This window comes from Tympanuchus pallidicinctus, unplaced genomic scaffold (assembly GCF_026119805.1).
Source record: "Tympanuchus pallidicinctus isolate F22 unplaced genomic scaffold, pur_lepc_1.0 scaffold1, whole genome shotgun sequence".
Taxonomy (NCBI): Eukaryota; Metazoa; Chordata; class Aves; order Galliformes; family Phasianidae; genus Tympanuchus; species Tympanuchus pallidicinctus.
The window spans coordinates 40,331,718-40,349,996 of NW_026294618.1; the positions used below are offsets into that span (position 1 = coordinate 40,331,718).

Here is an 18,279-nt window from a genome sequence, read left to right on the forward strand (position 1 = left end):
ACAACTATTGCAGTAGCATAACTCCATGATACGGAAATAGTATTCAGTGATCCTAAAGAATGGAAAACTACTTGATTTTTACAGTGGATCCAGGAGCTGTGAATTGTCAAAATTTCTCACTTTCTTTGGATGTTGATTGGTAACTTCTGAATCCACAGGCACGAGGAACAAACCAAATTATGCTGACTCTTCTTTATTGCTTCTCTTTCATGCCAGTTAGAGAGGATTTTGTGCTAGGGAGAAAAACTACCTGTGACTTTCAAAATAAAAACAGTTCTGTGGAGCTAAAGTGCTTCCACTGTACCCACTGCCAGGAATCTCTCCTATGGCATGTTGTAAGGCTGTAAAGGCTTAAAGGCTTTGTAAAGGCTGACAGCCTTTATTGCTGAGTGCTGAGTATGCTACATATTCCTGGAATGTGTTTCAGGGCTGGTGATACATGAGGCCTTGCATCAGGAAGGAGTTTTTCTGTGGTTCTTCATAGGCTAAGCATCTATTCAGTTCTTAGTGAAAATAAACAATGTACTGATTATGATAGTATATTTGTAGGTAATTTCATCTTGCTTAGGCAAAGAAAAAATAGAACATTAAATAATGCTACAAGATAAAACAGTCTTGTTTTTAATAAAAAGGGAAATATAGCAGCAACAAATAGACTATAAATGATGTAGAACTAGTCAAATTGGATTTTTCTGTCTAGTAAATGAAAATATGTAGCTAAGTCACATGGGCACAAACTTCCAAATTTCAAAATATCAAAATTTACAGCAATTTCTCATTATAAAATTCACCTGAAACAATGAAACAAACAAGTTCCTGTTTCAACAGTTTTTAATAAGTCTGTCAAGTGCTACCATTGCTTTTTATTTTTTTTGGCCAAATTCAGTTCTACAAGTCCCAGTATGTTCCAAATCCTTTTGCATTTAATTGGAAATAAATAAATTAAATAAATAGTCAGAAAAGATTTAATTAAAACTTGGTAAGAAGTATTCCCAAGATCAGCCAAATCAGCAGAATTCTAATATATTAATCTATATACAGTGAAGTCTCAATATATCAAAATTATGTGTTCATAAGTCGTGACTAAATATCTAACTACGTGCATAAATCTTTATGTGCTGTGACTTCAGGGAAGCTAGCTTACCTAAATATAACTTCAGTATTTCTGAGACTTTGTTATCTTATCTTGGTATAGATACTTCAGACAGAATTTTATACACATTTTAATTTACATTTAAAATTTTCATATTTAAGATATTATAAATTATTGCGTTCCTCATTCATTTTGTTGATCGTTGATAGTTATTAAGGTCTCCATAAACTGTGTAAATAGAGAGAAGGTATTAAAATTCTTACAGCAGAAATTTTCATTCCTATAGACTGTAACTAAAGTGGGTCCAGTGTATAATCAATGGATATCAAGATGTTACAATCACAAAATAAACAAGAGAGTTAGGCAAAGTGGACTACGATAACAAGAGAGAATAAATAGAAGGCTTACCCTTATGCTGAGCTCAACACAAAACACCAGAAGGAGGGATCTCTAGACAAGATCCTTCCTCGCTGGTAGCCAGCTCTTAAATAGGTCTAAATTGCCTTCACCTGTGCTCCTCTGGCTGACTGATGGCTCGCCTCAGGTGATCAATCAGAGGTTCAGGCCATGACTCAGCAGTTCCCATACAGTCTAGTAAATAATGTATAATTTTCTCTCCAGTCCCACTAATACTAGTTTATCATGGGGAATGTTCATGGAGTCAATAGAGGAAAGAAGGCAGAAAACCTGGGGAAGAAGAAGGGAAATAATAAGCCTGATATTTCCGTACAGTTTCTCTTTTTCTTACACAGTCAATGGAAAATTGTATTTTAATCTTTTTGTTTGAGGTTAGGATGTAGTTTTAAATATCTTAATGTCTGTATTGCTGCTTCCTGCCCATGTCCAAGTCATTCTCCATGCAAAAATTAGTAAGATTTTTTTTCAACAGTAAGTCATTTAATTGACATGAGGTTTGCATTTCTACACATGAAAATTAGTATTACTTGTGCTTTCTATGAGTCTGACATTTTACTCTCCTTCAATTAATTTATTTTTTCTAATCTCTGCTTTATTGCTCCATTCTTCCTGATACTATATTTATTTTTCACGTATCTATGTATGCATTTCTCAAGGAGTATACCAGTTTCTGTTTTTATTTTTATTTTACATTTTATTTTTCTCTCTGAACAGTAAATTCTCTTCAGTGAAGTATTTTGCATTAAAAACACACAAACAGGACATGACCTTCATGCAATACTTCATGAAATGATTTAATTCATCTTTCACTTGTGATAGGAACAATGGTGAAAATTACCAATAACATAACATTTGATATTTACTTATAGACATTTTTCATTTCTGCAAGGAAAACTGCAGTTTTAAGTGTGTAGTGTGGATGCTTTGAACATATTCTCATCCACTGATCAGACCATGAAACTTTTAGCCATTTCAGGGTCTTCTGAGTTTACTTTTTCCAAATATTAGCTGTCTAGTTTTCAATGGATCTAACCTAGACTTGTAGAATGAGAATCAGTGCATTTATATCATTGTGAATCTTTCAGTAAAATAATGCAATTGTAAAAATGAATGCTAGTTTTTTTCAAAGGTAGAATATTTTAAATATTTAATTTAACATCAGCAGTATACCATGTTGCGTATCCAAAATTAATTCTTACTTGTAATATTACTATTTTTAAGACAAACTGTACCAAATGCAAATATTGCTGTAGGAAAAACTTGTAATCTGTTGACTACCCAAATATTTGTCCAAATTTTTGCAAATCACCAACAGCAAGTCATGCAAAAGTTGTTTAACAGAGTCACTATTCAGATGCATGTTTTAAACACAATCCTTATAAACTTAACTAACTGTAGACAGGACTCTACTGTGCTTTATGATTTCTGATTATGAATTCCTCTGTTAGTTCATTTTTAAGTACTTAGAAAGGAAGAAATTTGTATTTTTACAAAACTCAGCCTTAGAATGCATAAATACATGAACGATATATATCTATATGCTGAAAACAAAAGAGTGGAAATCTAATGCAAATCAGTTTAACTAGGAAGTATCTTGTCAGATCAGAATATGGTGTAAAATGAGTTCAAAATTAACTTACATTATGTGTATTACTCCTTGGGCTCTTGCAAACAAATCGCTTTCCTTCTTTGATCTGGATGAAGACAAGTGTCAAGAGAAGGGTTTTACAGAGTTTCAGAACGATCAAGATAGTCTGAAACTGAATAACGTAGGATCCTGTGTGCACAAGAAAGCAGAAGGGAGTTTGTTTTTTACTTCTCTCTGCTTCCTTATAGTCCTGTGTAAACATAATGTAGCTCCTGGCACAGAATGTTCTTTTTTTTCTAAGCAGAGATTATAAAAACTCAAGTTCTTGCAACTTTACTTTGAGGCGTTTGAGACCTTCCTACCTTTTATTTTGAAATTAAGGAAAAGCCCATAATATTTTGGAATGAATGGTCTTTCAGTGTTTTATTTCCATGCTGCCTCAGCGATCTTTTGCAATTAGATATATTCTCATGACAAGTTCTACATGTGCAATAATAAATTGACTGCTTTGTGAAAAGGGGAAAAAATCCCCCCAGAATCCCATATTTTCTCAGAATCTAATTGTAGAAAATATCTTATGAATGTTTTCGTTCAGGTCTTTCAGAATTAGTGAATATATATGAAATAGTGAAATGTCTCAGTATTATCTCTCTAAAAGAATTCTGAGAATTTTTTAAAGGTATCACATGAATGAAAACACTTTGTATTATTCATCCAAATGAAACTCTGTAAAAATGATAGCTAGTCAGTAACACTGTTATGACAGAAAGAAAGAGAGGAGGGATTCTTCGTAGAATTGCATTCATAACACATGAAAAAGGGGATGCCATGATTTTTCATCTAATTCCCTCCCCCCCAACCCCCCCGGGGATTTCTTATCCAATTTAATGGAAATTCTTTTTTTCTTGTTTTTGAAGGAGGAGAAGAAAAATGATGGCTTTGTTATTTCCTATTTTTGTTATTGCACAAATCTTAGCACAGAAAAATAACTTCTAACTGATATGATTTACTCTCTAACATTCAGAATAGTGATATTATTCAGCAATTAGCGTAGATTTTAAAGTACTCATTCAAAAATCCCGCGTGTTATCTAAAGGAGAGCAGATGACATATGAAGATACGACACTACTCTGTGAACTTCTCTTTGAAATACTGAAATATTTTAAAGCAGCAAAATTTTCACATCTTATTAAAATATTAGATTATGAGAAAGAAGTAGCTCACATTAAAAATATGAAAATTCACATCTTTGTTATTCAGACACATTATCTTTCTGAATGAGCTACTTGCTTCCTGGCAGTGCTAATAAGTATTTAGATGGTATCATGTCTGACAATCTATCAAATAGACTTTTGTGGCCTTGTCCTGAAGCATAAGTTGATGTCTGTATTTTGTAATAAAATAATAATAATATAAAGTGCTTGTTGCATATCAGACTTTGGATCCTTTGATTAGCTTTAGGGTAGCAAACTAAAGCAACAGTCTATAGGTTTGTATTAAAGAAAATCTCCCGCAGCATAATTAAAAGCCTGATGTGATTTATTTATTTATTTATTTTAAAGAATACTCTTTCACTGGATTTAATAGTCTAATAGATCATAGGCTTGAACATGATAGGACTTGCTTCATCACTATTTTCTGACTTACAGGAAACACCAACTGGATCAATTTTTGCACATATTTACTCATATGTGCATGCAGTTTTGCTTTTGTATGACCAAAGTGACTACAGTTAGATGTACATGGCTTTCCCATAAACGTTCTTGGCTGTAAAGAGCAGGATGTTATTTTTTTTTCTGCAGCATTGCATTTATTTTATTCTTTAAAATATACACCACAATGTATGATCCGTGTGATGTCTTTAGGTTCCCCATATAGAGACAAGATCACGATAGCAATTCTACAGCTGCAAGAGGAAGGAAAGCTACACATGATGAAAGAGAAATGGTGGAGAGGCAATGGCTGCCCGGAGGAGGAAAGCAAAGAGGCCAGTGCTTTAGGAGTTCAAAATATTGGAGGAATCTTTATTGTCTTGGCAGCAGGATTGGTGCTTTCTGTCTTCGTGGCAGTCGGGGAGTTTTTGTACAAATCCAAAAAAAATGCCCAGTTGGAAAAGGTAAATACTGTACTTTCCTATTTTATTTTTATTTATTGTCTCCTTAAATAAAATTTAAAACATTTTATAGCCAAATGTAGGTGCATATTGATTGTTTATCATATAATACAGTATTTCTATAACAAAGGATCACAGCAAAGTACCCAAAGTCTTACATTTACAGCTTTTAATTTTTGTTCAATATGTTTAATTGTAGCCAGCTTTCAGGACAAGTGACTATTTCTCCTCTTATTCAAGCCTGAAAAAAGACAGCTTTTTACTCCTGGAAGTTCACTGCAGTTAATTTTATGGATGAAGAAGAAATCCGAAACTGTAATGGGAAACAAATTAAACTACAGATAATTCTGATTTTCAAAAGACAAAACTGTCTGTAGCTCAAAGTCAAACTATAAAAACGTGTCTATAGAAATGTTCTTTCTGAAGTTTATACTTGAAAAGTTGTCCTGGTAGCATCTGGAAAAGTTTACATCAGCTTAATTTTTTGTGGGTTTACTGCTGGTCATAATTTATAATGAAATCTGTAATTTCAAACTGACTTGGTTTTGAAAGTTCTAGTTCTATTTTTTTCTGTACTTCTGTATTTCCATTATCACAATATTGTAACTGTGCCAATACTAGTAGTATCTTTTTGAAATTCTTAGCTGAAGTTACAAACTGCATAGAAAATAAACATCCCAATCCTTAAACAGCTCATGTTTAAATCTAAACTCAAACTATATATTTTATTGCTTTGACATGATCTGAATTTTTTAAATGGAGAGGAACTGTTGTTTTTAATTACGTGTTAATTTATTGTTGTTCAAATTTGGAGGAGCTTGTGACCTCTGGTAGTTCTTATATTTCTATTTAGTAAAATCAGATGTAAATCCAACAGTTATATTTATATTTTTCCAGATGCTACTGGAGAATTTTTGTAACTTGAATTATTACTCATAAAATTTAAGATTTGTCTTAACTTCATTTGAGGCCACCATGCAAGTGTCTTTTTATTTATATCTTGTTAAAGACATGTTTTCTAATATTTACTGTGTGAGGCCGTGTGAGGCCACAAGGTCCTAAACACAGTTTGAACATGGGTAAATGCTATTAAAATGTTGAAGGACCATTTAGGTCCTTTTCTTTATGATGCTTCAGACTCATTCAGTTCTGTTAATGTGCTATTTGAATGTTATGTTTCTGAAATGAAATTGTGAGGGAAAAGATACCAAATACTTAACTAACCATGTAAATCTCAAAAATTTATCCATGGTGGATATGGATTTCATATGGGAACCGGTATAATTTGGTTCAGCTTTTCTGGACTTTTAATAGGCACTTAGAAAAAATAGGAATGTTTTGATAATAATCTTGTAACATCAGTTCTTCAGTGTTTTGTAGGGTGTGAATACTTAACGTACTTAATACTGTCAGCATGTTAGAATTAGTGTGAGGAAGAGGTAAACAGAAACTGTTTTTATTTAAGGAGGTATTTCTCCAAGCCCTAAGGTGCTGGTTTTCTGTGGAGTTATTTTTTTTGCTTGTTTGTTTGTTTTTTAATTTTTTAATTTTTTTTGAGAGCTGGATAGAAATAGCAGTAAGTGCAGGTATCTGAATGTCTTGCATTTACTGTATCAAAAAGGATTAATCATAGCAACAAGTGCTGAACTAATTTCAGAATTAGGACTGAATCTGAAGCAGTTGAAAGGGTTACGTTTTTCCATTCTCCTTCCACCTTATCTCCAAAATCTTCCCTCCCTTCCCTTTCCCAAACACACAACTACTGTCATCTCAGGAGAACACACGTAAAATTTAGAAATGTAGAATAAAATTAATAGGAAATGATGCAAATCTCCCTGCATATGTCCTTCCCTGTACCACCCTCACCCACTCTTCTAGAACTCACTGTCTTTCACTAAATGACTTCTCCCTCCCTGCTCAAGAGTAAAAGATCCCCTTTGCCTAGGAGAGAGGAGTGTAGTAGCAGCCAAAGGGGAGACAAGCAGAACTGTCATCTGTCTCCAATCCCTACATCTCCTCTCCTGTGACAAGTAAACCATGCAAATAACAAAGCCTTGGTTATCCCATAGAGACAGAGGAAACACCTATTTTTTCTAACATTTATTTCATTCTTTTAGACGCAGAGTATAATTCTGGCATTTGTGTAAAACTTGTCGGCATTTGAAGACAGGAATGATCAAAGGTCACGTTAACAATCAAGGAAATTAAAGAAATCAGATTACTTCAACCGGTCAATATATTGAGTATCCTGAGATATAAATGAACGTATTAACCAGTTTTCCTCCCTTGTAACATAAGAAATATACAGTTGCGCTTCCATTGTGGCAATGAAAAAGCAGTGCAGATTTTAATTTTATAATCTAGATAATTTTTGAGCATTTTTGATTTCAGATTCCATCCTGGAGTATATATGTAAACAGAAATATTACCTGGTGTGAAACTGTTTGGAGGAGTGATATCTTAAAAGGAATGGAGCTGAGAAAAGCAGCAGACAAAATTTTATTTGCTAAAGAAACTGCTACTTCTAGTAACTGAAGTGGCTCAGAGCATCCGTCGTGATGTGCTCAAAAAATCTGAAGGAAACATGGGACAGTTCTTGTCCTTCTGGGAAACAAACACCAGTAAGCAGAATGCCGCCATGCATTCATGCCACCATAGCATTTTACAGACATAAAGAAATTCCTCTTTTATTCACACTTTTCAAAAGCAAAAATTATTTTGGATGTCATCACCATTAAACTGTTAGTGACATTTGCTCTGGCCAGTTTGTTTGAAAAACAAGTGTCCTAATTTACTAGGTATTTTCTAGAAGATCCAGATCTAATGGATGTAAAACCTAACTAAAACAGTCAATTAAACTATCAAACAAATGATAATAGTAATAATACTAAAACTGCACCATGGACTCACATATACTATGATTTATAGCCATTCAAAACTCACAGTCATTAGCAGATCAAAGGTAGATTTGTTTGGGAAAAAAAAAATAGCAGATGTATATTTTATTATATTCGAACAGTTAAAAACATCAAAAAATGTAAAATGATAGTGTGTGCTACCTTAGAGGAAATCTGGTCAGAGGCTTCTTAAAAATAAGATTCAGTGTGGGAAAGTGAAGGTTAAGGGAGATGAGTTCATTCAATTTGGAAAGGAAGGGCTCCTGGGAGACCTCATTGCAGCCTTCCAGAACTTAAAAGTTTACAAACATGAAGGATATTGAATTTTTGCATGGTCTGACAGTGATAGCACGAGAGGGAATGAGAAACATCTTGGAGCCACATCCAGCCTGATTTTGAATGCCTTCAGGGATGGGGCATCCACAACCTCCTTGGGCAACTTGTTCCACTGTGTTACCAACCTCTATGTGAAAAACTTCCTTCTAATATCTAACCTAAACCTCCCCTGTCTTAGTTTAAAATCATTTCCCCTTGTCCTATCACTATCCACCCACATAAACACTCATACCTCTCCTGTTTGTATGCTCCCTTCAAGTATTGTAAAGCCACAATGAAGTCTCCATAGAGCCTTCTCTTCTCAAAGCTAAACAAGCCCAGTTCCCTCAATGTTTCTTCATAGGAGAAGTGCTCCAGCCCTCTGATCATCTTAGTGGCCCTCCTCTGAACCCGCTCCAAGAACTCCATGACCTTTCTGTACTGCAGACCCCAGGCCTGAATGCAGTACTCCAGATGGGGCCCCAGAAGAGCCGAGTAGAGGGGGAAAATCACCTCCCTCTCCCACTCTCCTACTCCTCCTTTAATGCAGCCCAGAACATAATTGGCTGCAAGCCATTCTGGGCTGCAAGTGCACACTGCTGACTCATGTCCAGCTTCTCATTCACCAGGACCCCCAAGTCCTTCTCCGCAGGGCTGTTCTCAAGGAGATCTTCCTCCAGTCTGTGTAAATGCCTGTACTTGCCCCAACCCAAGTGCAGCACCCTGCACTTGGCCTTATTGAACCTCATTAGGTTTTCATGGACCCACTTCTCCAGCCTGCCCAGGTCCCTCTGGATGGCTTCCCTTCGTTCCAGTGTATTGGCTGCACTGCTCAGCTTGGTGTCATCTGCAAACTTGCTGAGGGTGCACTCCTTGCCATCATCCATGTCATTGATGAAGATGTTGGAGAGCACCAGTCCCAACACCAACCCCCCGACAAGGACACTGCTTGTGATCGGCCTCCACCCTGACACAGAACCATTGATCACAGCTGTTTGTCTATGTCCAGCCAGCCAATTCCTAATTCATTGAACAGTCCATCCTCCAAATCCACACGTCTCCAATTTAGAGAGAAGGATGTGGTGAGGGACCGTGTCAAAGACCTTGTAGAAGTCCAGGTAGATGACATCCACCACTTTTCCTCTGTCCACCAAAGCTGTCACTCTATCAAAAACGGCCACCAGATTGGTCAGGTGCAATCTGCCCTTGGTGAAGCCATGCTGGTTGTCTTGATTCACCTCTTTATCTCTCATGTGCCTTAATGTAGCTTCTAGGAGGATTTGCTCCATTATCTTCCCAGGCACAGAGGTGAGGCTCACCAGCCTGTAGTTCCCTGGGTCTTCCTTTCTACCTTTCTTAAGATCAGCCTAGGTGGTTTATCTCACAGTTATAATGAATGAATCCTTAGCAGTTTGCAGCATTGGACCCAAAGTACACATAAGTAACTGTTAAATGCATACGAGTTATATACAGTATTTTAATCATTACCATAGTTTCTGTTGAAGTAACAATAAACTCTGAATGCTGAAATGTGATTAGCATGAGATACCATCTATGTATTCAGAGATGACAGAAACTTAACTCGTTTATCAAAACATATCATTTACAAAAATTTCAAACACCTTCTTCAGAACAAACCAGCAATGTTTTGATTTTGATAATGTAAGGATGGCAAGAATAGAAGTCTCTGATCTTATCTGGTTCAAAAAGTCATGCAGATTCATTGGGCTACAGAGACCATATGTTATGGTGGTATTTGATCTTAAAAGCTTCAGAAATTGTGTTTTTTCTATAATTGATAATAATTCTGAATTTGCTGTATAACTCACATGCACACTTTAGTAACATAATAACCTGAGTTGTATTTAGAATGAAAGAACCTCTCTGATCCTACCTAGTATCTAGTCTCACTGATTTTTTGAGGGCTGGAAATGGGAAAGCATTGCCCTTATTTTTGGGACAATTGTGATATTCCAGTGGGCACACTGGGAATGGGCAGGGGGAGATGGCAGTTCTGGGGCTGTCCCAAGTGCATTCTTTCAGAGTAACCACAAGATGGTGCCTTCTATTTTATCAGAGAGCAACTTAATTACTACTGTTTCAGTAGAGTTTATGTCACAGTGTTCACTTATGTTTATTTTTATTTTTTATTTTTAGTCATGGCCTTTTTAAAAAAATGCTAAATACTTGGGTTCTGTTGTTTATTATGCAAACATCTAATTATGTCATCTGCTTGGAAACATGTTATTAGGCAGACTTTCTTTACCTAGCCAATTTTGACAATAAATGCTTTGCTATTTGCATTTTGTAATTGCTTTTACTGGTGAATGACCTACTCTTTGATTTTAACAGGCACTCGAAGGGCAGTGAATAAGCAAGGTTAGATACAGAAGCCATATAAAAAAATTACTACATCCTTTTTTTGTTGATATGTTTCAGTGTGTCATGGATTTATGTCCACTTAATATATTTATTTTTGTAGAGCACATGCTATTATCATAAAAGCCAGGGAAAAAAAAAAATTACTTGTAGACCATTAATTTTTAGCTTAATATATTGATGCATCTCCTTTCAAGTGTTTATTGACCTTTCCTTCATTTTTATCCTTTTCGGATAAAGCCTTTTCAGAGATAATTTCCATTTTGATACCACTTTACCACAGTATTTAGGTAACTGCCATAAAAGTAAGCAATGTGGTAGAAAGTACTTGTATACTGCTGAAAACTTTAGCACAAAATGGTATAGCTGAGGGCAGTGACAAATGTTTGTTTATAGAACATTTGCATGTTGTCACCCTTGCAAGTGATTTTTCCTATCTTGGTCATAGTTTCTTTGGAAAAGGTGGCATTGGCCCACTTTCAAGAAGTAATTTTGAAAGTTATTTTTACTCAGGTAGGAGACCCACACCTTTGCAATAGGCAAAGAGGAAACAAGAACTGCTGGGTTGAAGAAGCTTTGCACTACAACCACATAACAATTGACTTTGCCCTCTCAAATACAGTTAGCAGTTTCCAATTTTGTTACATTGAAGTAGTATAAAATGTTAACATGAGCTTTATTTGACAAGGTACTTCTATCATCTGTTTGCACCAGGATAAATGTAATTCTTTATGACTTAGAGCACTTTCTTTTAGAATGGGCAAAGTGCATACATGTAATTTGTTCTGACTTCTTTCGGGAAGAAGTTAATCCGTATTGAAATATTATGAATTCTTAGTTGTCCACAGTATATGTCAGAAGTCATTATTTCCATTTCTTTTTTTGTTGTAATTGTTATCTTAACAACAATACAAAACAGAAACATATCAATCATTTCATATGAAAAAAAAAAAAAAAGAATTTTAGGATCCCTTCTTATTTTACAAGATTGAAAATAAATAAAGAAATATTACATTACTTTTCATCAAACTCCTTCACAAAATCTGCAGTATTATTGCAGTTCAGAGAATATTCCTAGTAGTTTAAAATCAAAAGCCTTTGATAGTTAGGACTTCGTTTACAATAGTTTTCAAGCAACTCCAAAGTAAATCCCAGGACAGAGATGTTTTAACTTTTCAGAAAAGACAAATTCAAAAGATTTTGAAGTTGAAAAATGTGTTCCTCAGGCTAAAATAAACAACAGAACATGGGAATTAATGGTAAATCAAAGTGAAAGCTTTGGGATTTATACCCCAAGTAACTTCTACACAACATAGAGTCAGTGATATTTTATTTGTATTGTCATGTCACATTTTGTAAAGAAGAAATCTCAGAATTCTTAATGTTGGCTGGGAAAAACAGCAGCAACTGTGGCAATTCATAAAAGTGAATGCTTTTTCAGCTTTAGGACATTGCATTGTGCAGATATGAGATTGGAAAATTGGAAACTTCTATCATCTTACATTCCCTTGAGCAACTAAATGTGGATTTACAGGCTTGCATGGTTTGTATTTGTGTATGTTGACAGATTACTTGAGGATGTGATTAAATGCCCTCATGGAAACTAGCCAGCGAAGTATTAGAAGATATTTTCTAATGAGGAAAACTTAAAAGTGAACAAACCCCTTAGATTTTTTAGAAAATGATAGAAAAAGACAGAAATGGAATAAATGGAAATAAACAATTTGACACATCATGACATTTTTAAAATCAATTGCAAACAATAAAACATTAAAAAACAAGATCTCTATTTTAATTGAGAATTGACATGTATGCAAAACTGCCCATTGCATAAGCACAGTTATAGGAATGTGATTTCAGAAGGTTTACTAGCACTCCATGGATATTCTCTGAAAGATTGAGGCTTATATTCCAGGTCTCATTTATAGCATGTGTTATGTTTGACACAGATAATTTAAAGATATATAAAAATATATTCTCAACATGTCTTTTATTTTGTAGTAATTATAGTTCTTTTTCACTCATTAGTAGAAAGAGATGTGTTCCTCTAAATGTTATGTTAATTTGTCATGTCTGCAAATATTGTAGTATATAAATAGTAATATTTGCATTTTTACTTAATCAGCTATACTATAGATAAATGTAGTATGAACAACCTTAATATCAAGGTACTTCACACCTACATTTGCATCAGTGAGTTCAGAGTCAGACAACAATTTGTTCCAATGAACTTTTAGTTAGGTTACTTTCACTTCAGTATGAGCCAGCAATGCTCATTTGAGTTACTTCTAATTTGAGAAAATATTCTAGACTGTCAGAAGAAACCATGTAATTATGAAGAAACTGATACTAATACTATGCAGTATAATATTATTATAGTAGAGTTTCCAAAACAATGGAAACCACTTCTGTTAAATTAGTACTTTTAGTCTCTATGTTCAACATGATTTGAGGCCACGTGAGATTTTATATTAAGCTTATACTATCACACTGAACTATAAAATTAGTACATATTTTTACAGTGAATTATGTACAGTGGACTTAAGTTCAGGAGACTTTTAAAAAGCTGTTTGGCTGCAATTATTCTTAGGCACTTTGTGTTTATTTTCTAAAGTGGCTCTGTAAGATAGACTGTATTTTCAAATTAAATTGTATGGTGATACATAGCAGTATTTAAATCCAGGTTGATTAATACCCCAAAACACTGATAATGTATTATCAGCAGTTCTTTTCATCATGCCTGAAGATCAACAATTCTGTTTCTTCTTGGACAAATGAAGACTAAGTTTAGATTTAGGAGCAAAAGTGATTTAATAGGTAAATGAAATTTCACAGTCAGTGACACAATATCTCAGGAGACTGATTTCTGTGCTGAAGAGCAGAGAATATCCTACACAGAGGTGATAGGAAGATACAGAAGAATTAGGATGTTACATTGGATATAATTTTAAATCAGATGGGCACTACTGTACACGCTGTTGTTTATTTGCTCAGTGACATTTATATGTCTGAAGTGCTATGAATAGCTATCAACACTTTTTAAGCATCTGAAAGTCACATGTAGGCACTGTTCCAGAGAAGCTGGACTGCAATAATCCATTCTGGAAGAAGGCCTGTTTGTTTCACATCACTAGAAATTATTGCCACTATCTTAGATTCAAGTGACAAACTGTACTTCTTGCCATGGATCCAATTCGGAAACCTAGATTCAAACTTAGGAACCTGGAGGAACCTGAGACTGTAAGCTCAGACTCCCTTACAAGAGGAAGAACTGAGTAACAAGGGTAGATGATATCTTCTGGATGAAGATTACTTGTCCATTGTAGAGCCCATCTTCCATCATATGTCTTCAGCCAGGTACTGGAAGCACAAAATGACTGCACCATCCTGGTCTGACAAGAGAACAGGGCTGTGAATCATCTTCATGCTGATGATACCACAGCCCAAATTATTTCATTATCTCCCCAGTGGCCTCATATACTTGTTAAAAGGAGAGATGACAGGATGAAACCTTGTGGAATCCTGCATGAGAGAGAGCCCTCGGGGCTGATGAGCAATTTCCCTATGCCATCCTCTGGGATTTCTCTGAGTGGAAAGAGTGGAACCACACAAATGCAATCCCATCTGCCCCAGCCTAGGTCCACAGGTGAGTCAGAAAAACATCATGGTCAGTGTGACGTTCAGAAAGGCTGCTGGCAGGAGCTGTATGAAGCCACCTTTGAAAAAGCTTTCTGCAGTGATATGAATTCCCCAACATTCATAGGAACTAGCATAGCTGCCGGGCTGCGCTCATGCTGGAAAGCGGGCTGAATGGTTTTCAGAAGACTGTAACTGGATTTAGAGGATTTTTTTTTTAAACTAGAACTCTTGAATTCACCAGAGTACATGTAACAACAATGTAACAACATTAGGAAATCAATTTTAGAATTGGAGAGTTGCTGAACTTGTTTTCTGGACATCGATTAACATTCTATTGAACAGGTCATTCAAGGCAAGCTGGAATCACATTGTCCTACAATAATGCTGCAAGTGCCCTGGTGTTTTTTCTCTTTTTTTCTTTTTTGAGGGAGGGCAGAGGGGGAGAGTGAGCAGATTGGGAAGGATTGGTGGGTTCATTTTTATTTTGTTTGATTGTTTGTTTTTGGCCAGCAGTGGCATGCTGTGTATCTAAGCTCATATACACAACCATAAAGTTCAGAAGATTTTTTCAGGTTTTAGTACTGCTATTTTGCTGCAGGAAGGGCCAGTAAAATCACACTCTTTAATTCTCTATAGATAGCTAGAAGTCATTGGAATAACCAGTGTTCAATTCAGTTACAAAATTAAACCTCTCATGTCTCACCAAGCTGTTTGGAAAAACTCTAGCTGTCTTGAATTCATAGATATGATGGTGAAAGCAAAACTTAACTTACAGAACAACAATTTTCATTTTTTTTTATTTTGATGTCTGTATTTGAGTAGGTGATGGATCTCACATATATTTTGTCCTGAAAATTACTTCTTAAAATGGCTCCAAGTTCTAGTCCTACCAAATATGTAACAAGTGCTAAAATTGAATTTGAGAATGCTTAGGTAATATTTTAAGCTAATTGTTATAAAAGTACTTTTCAGTGTATTTGTGTGTTACACTTACTTTGGATTGAAAATATACTACATCAGAAAAGTTTATAGCAAAATCTTTTAATGTATATACATATATGTGTGTGTACACTCTTTGGTTTAAGACTAGATACATAACTATGAATCCTAAAAATCTAAGCTTTATAAGTACACTTTAATTTATTTTGATAAGGTAATGCTTACATTCCATGAGGTAATCTCTTTTTCCAAGTTTATTTTCATGCCTTTAGTTTCTCATCTGTTTGCGATCCTATGTAAACACTTTGCTAGGATTTCTATTTCTTTCCAGGGGTTTGAGACAGATTTTTCACAAATGCATTCAAAATATCTGGCATTCGGAAGGAAAAAAATGATTACAAGGGAAGGGCAGGGCAGAGCTGTGCATTGAATCTCAGCTAACCTCATGAATATGAGAAAATTTTGATTGATATATCCTGTTAAGTGTTAAAACACTGACCCGTAACATAGCAAGAATATGCTGGATTACTGCTGCTACTGCTTTAAGAGAATTTAACAAGATTCCAAATAATATCTGACATGCAAGACTCAAAGTAATAATGAAATTAAACATAAATCTTATAGTTTTGTGCTAAATGTTGATGGTCAACTTTATATTAAATCCATTAAAGAGGGAAAAATCTATAAAAAGCAAACACTTGTGACGCTTATATTTAAAATTGATAGAATATTATTCACTTTACTCAGAATGCTAAAAGTGATTTTAGCTTGCCATTATATTTTTGTTTCTCTATTTAGGACATTAAAAACAAAACTTATAGTGACAGTTTTATAACTCTGTGTATAACAAATGCTAATATGTTTTCTAACTACCTTTCTAAATTCTTATAAAGCAATATAATGAAAAAAGTTAAATATTGTGTAATTTTCATATTAATACATGCATGCAAAGAAACATTTTTTTTTCAGGCTGTAGCACCATGCACAAGCTATGTAATAGTTTGTAAACAGTGATAACGTTCTGCTAAATGATTATCTTGGTTCTTCATGATTTGTGAGCTGTCAGCTGTGGCAAAGAATGAAAGATGAAAGAGGTATCTTTTATTTCTTCACACTTAAAGAGATGAGAGTTTTTTGTTTTTGTTTTTGTTTTAAGAATTGCTTTGTATTAGAAGGCTAAAAACTACAGCTCTGATTAAAATTTTCTTTTGTGCACTTGAAGTCTTTTAAAACTACAGACATTTTTTCTAATGTTTTATAGTGCTTGCTTTCTGCAACAGAATAGTTGCACTTAGTGGTGCTAGTGTTTAGCAATTTGTATGCCTTCCTCCAATTCCCCTGCTATTTGATTGTATCTAAGGTGACTTGGAGGCAGCATTTACTTTTTGGTACCATTCAGGAAGACAACTTATGATTTTGTAAGTGTTGGAGGAAAATCAATAATAACTGATGTTCTTGTAATTTGCCTGCAGTGTCGAAGCGAAGTCAGGGCAAAAGGTTATTTTAATTGAATTATGAAGTGAATCTTGTAATACCTGTTAAAATAGCTCATTTTCATGGTGTACAGCAAGATTTGAAATATAACCTCCAAGTTCTGAAAACGTTTCATCCTTTTTCCCAACAATCTGAGTGGTCAGACGATATCAATGTTGAGTCAGTGGTTTATCTTTTCTAAAATAATGCCTGAAAATGTCTTTTATTTGTCAGAGAAAGTAATGTGAACACAGAATTTAAATGTACAGAAAATTGTACTCTGACTGGAATAAAAAAGAGAGAAGGAAAGAATTTATATTTAAAAAGGTCAAATGTGAAGTAATCATTTGTAAACTTTTTTGAACATGATTTTTCAATATGTTGGAAAACTTTTCTGTATGGCACATTTCTCTGACAAAATCCAAAGAAAAGAATCCACATCATGAACTTTACCGTAACCTTGAACTCATCTGTTTTAAAATGGATGAATATTTCAGTGAATGAAATTTTAAGGAAAAAAAATATATTATTTATTTTACTCAGTTTAATTGTATTTTTTTTTAGACATTTGATCATTTTAAAATAACGCATAGCATACCTGAAAAAAGATACTAAATTAAGTAGTTAGGTTTGTTTTATTTTATTTCATATAATGCATGGAGCTAATTTCACATGAACTTAACTTGAAAACACAGTGCAAGAATTTCCTAGAAAAAATAACTATCACAAAATTTTGTTAAGTACCCTTCTAGTACTGTAAATCTTGGCAGCATTTCTCATTTTATGGAGTTTTCCAATTGAGGTAAAATTTTCAAGGAATACATTGGTAGTTTTCTTCAGATGTTATTTTCAGGTTATTTCAGGATGCTGGCATTGAATACATGCATCTTCTTTCTTCTCGGTCTTTGATTGTAATCCTGTTCATACTGATAGTGTCTAAAACTTGATATCTTTTGTTAAGTGTTTGCATATCTGTAAAAAAACATTTTGGTGGATTGATGAATCTTGAAAAGCATTGACTCTGTTCTGTCACTTTTAAAGATCTCTTGGCAGAGAGAGCAAGGAATAAAATCTTGAAAGTTTTAAGAGCTAATGCATCATTTTTCAGTGTTTCAGCTAGGTCTTAATTCAGAGGTGAGAGCAATATAATGGCTGCTGGTAATGTAACACTGAGACCTGCAGCATTTACTTCTAAACAAATTCCTGTGAAGTTCCTGAATTATGTGCTAAGTTCTTCACATAGTGAAAATGCCAAGATCTGCATGCCTTAGTAATTTCACCTGTGAGCCTGTAGGAAATATTAAATTAAATATTGCAATTTGTATTGATTTCAGGGCTACTTTCAGTTCCATAAGCATAACTGCAGTTCTGATGTTAAGCAACAGCAATCTTTTACAAATGAATTCTAAGAGAATTGAATACTTTG

General features: G+C 34.4%; 1 protein-coding gene across 4 annotated transcripts in view; it reads left to right on the forward strand.

Annotated features, from left to right (window-relative positions):
• GRIK2 (glutamate ionotropic receptor kainate type subunit 2) overlaps positions 1 to 18,279 on the forward strand; it is a 352,850-nt gene that overhangs the window by 328,311 nt on the left and 6,260 nt on the right. For 2 of the 4 annotated variants that reach the window (XM_052685429.1, XM_052685508.1), the window contains 2 exons: positions 4,964 to 5,214; positions 14,271 to 14,448. In XM_052685429.1, coding sequence (XP_052541389.1) covers positions 4,964 to 5,214; positions 14,271 to 14,448 — 429 coding nt within the window. Of the gene's footprint in view, positions 1 to 4,963; positions 5,215 to 5,410; positions 8,983 to 14,270; positions 14,449 to 18,279 lie in introns of those variants that run through there. The other 2 variants (XM_052685664.1, XM_052685593.1) reach the window with 2 other exon arrangements.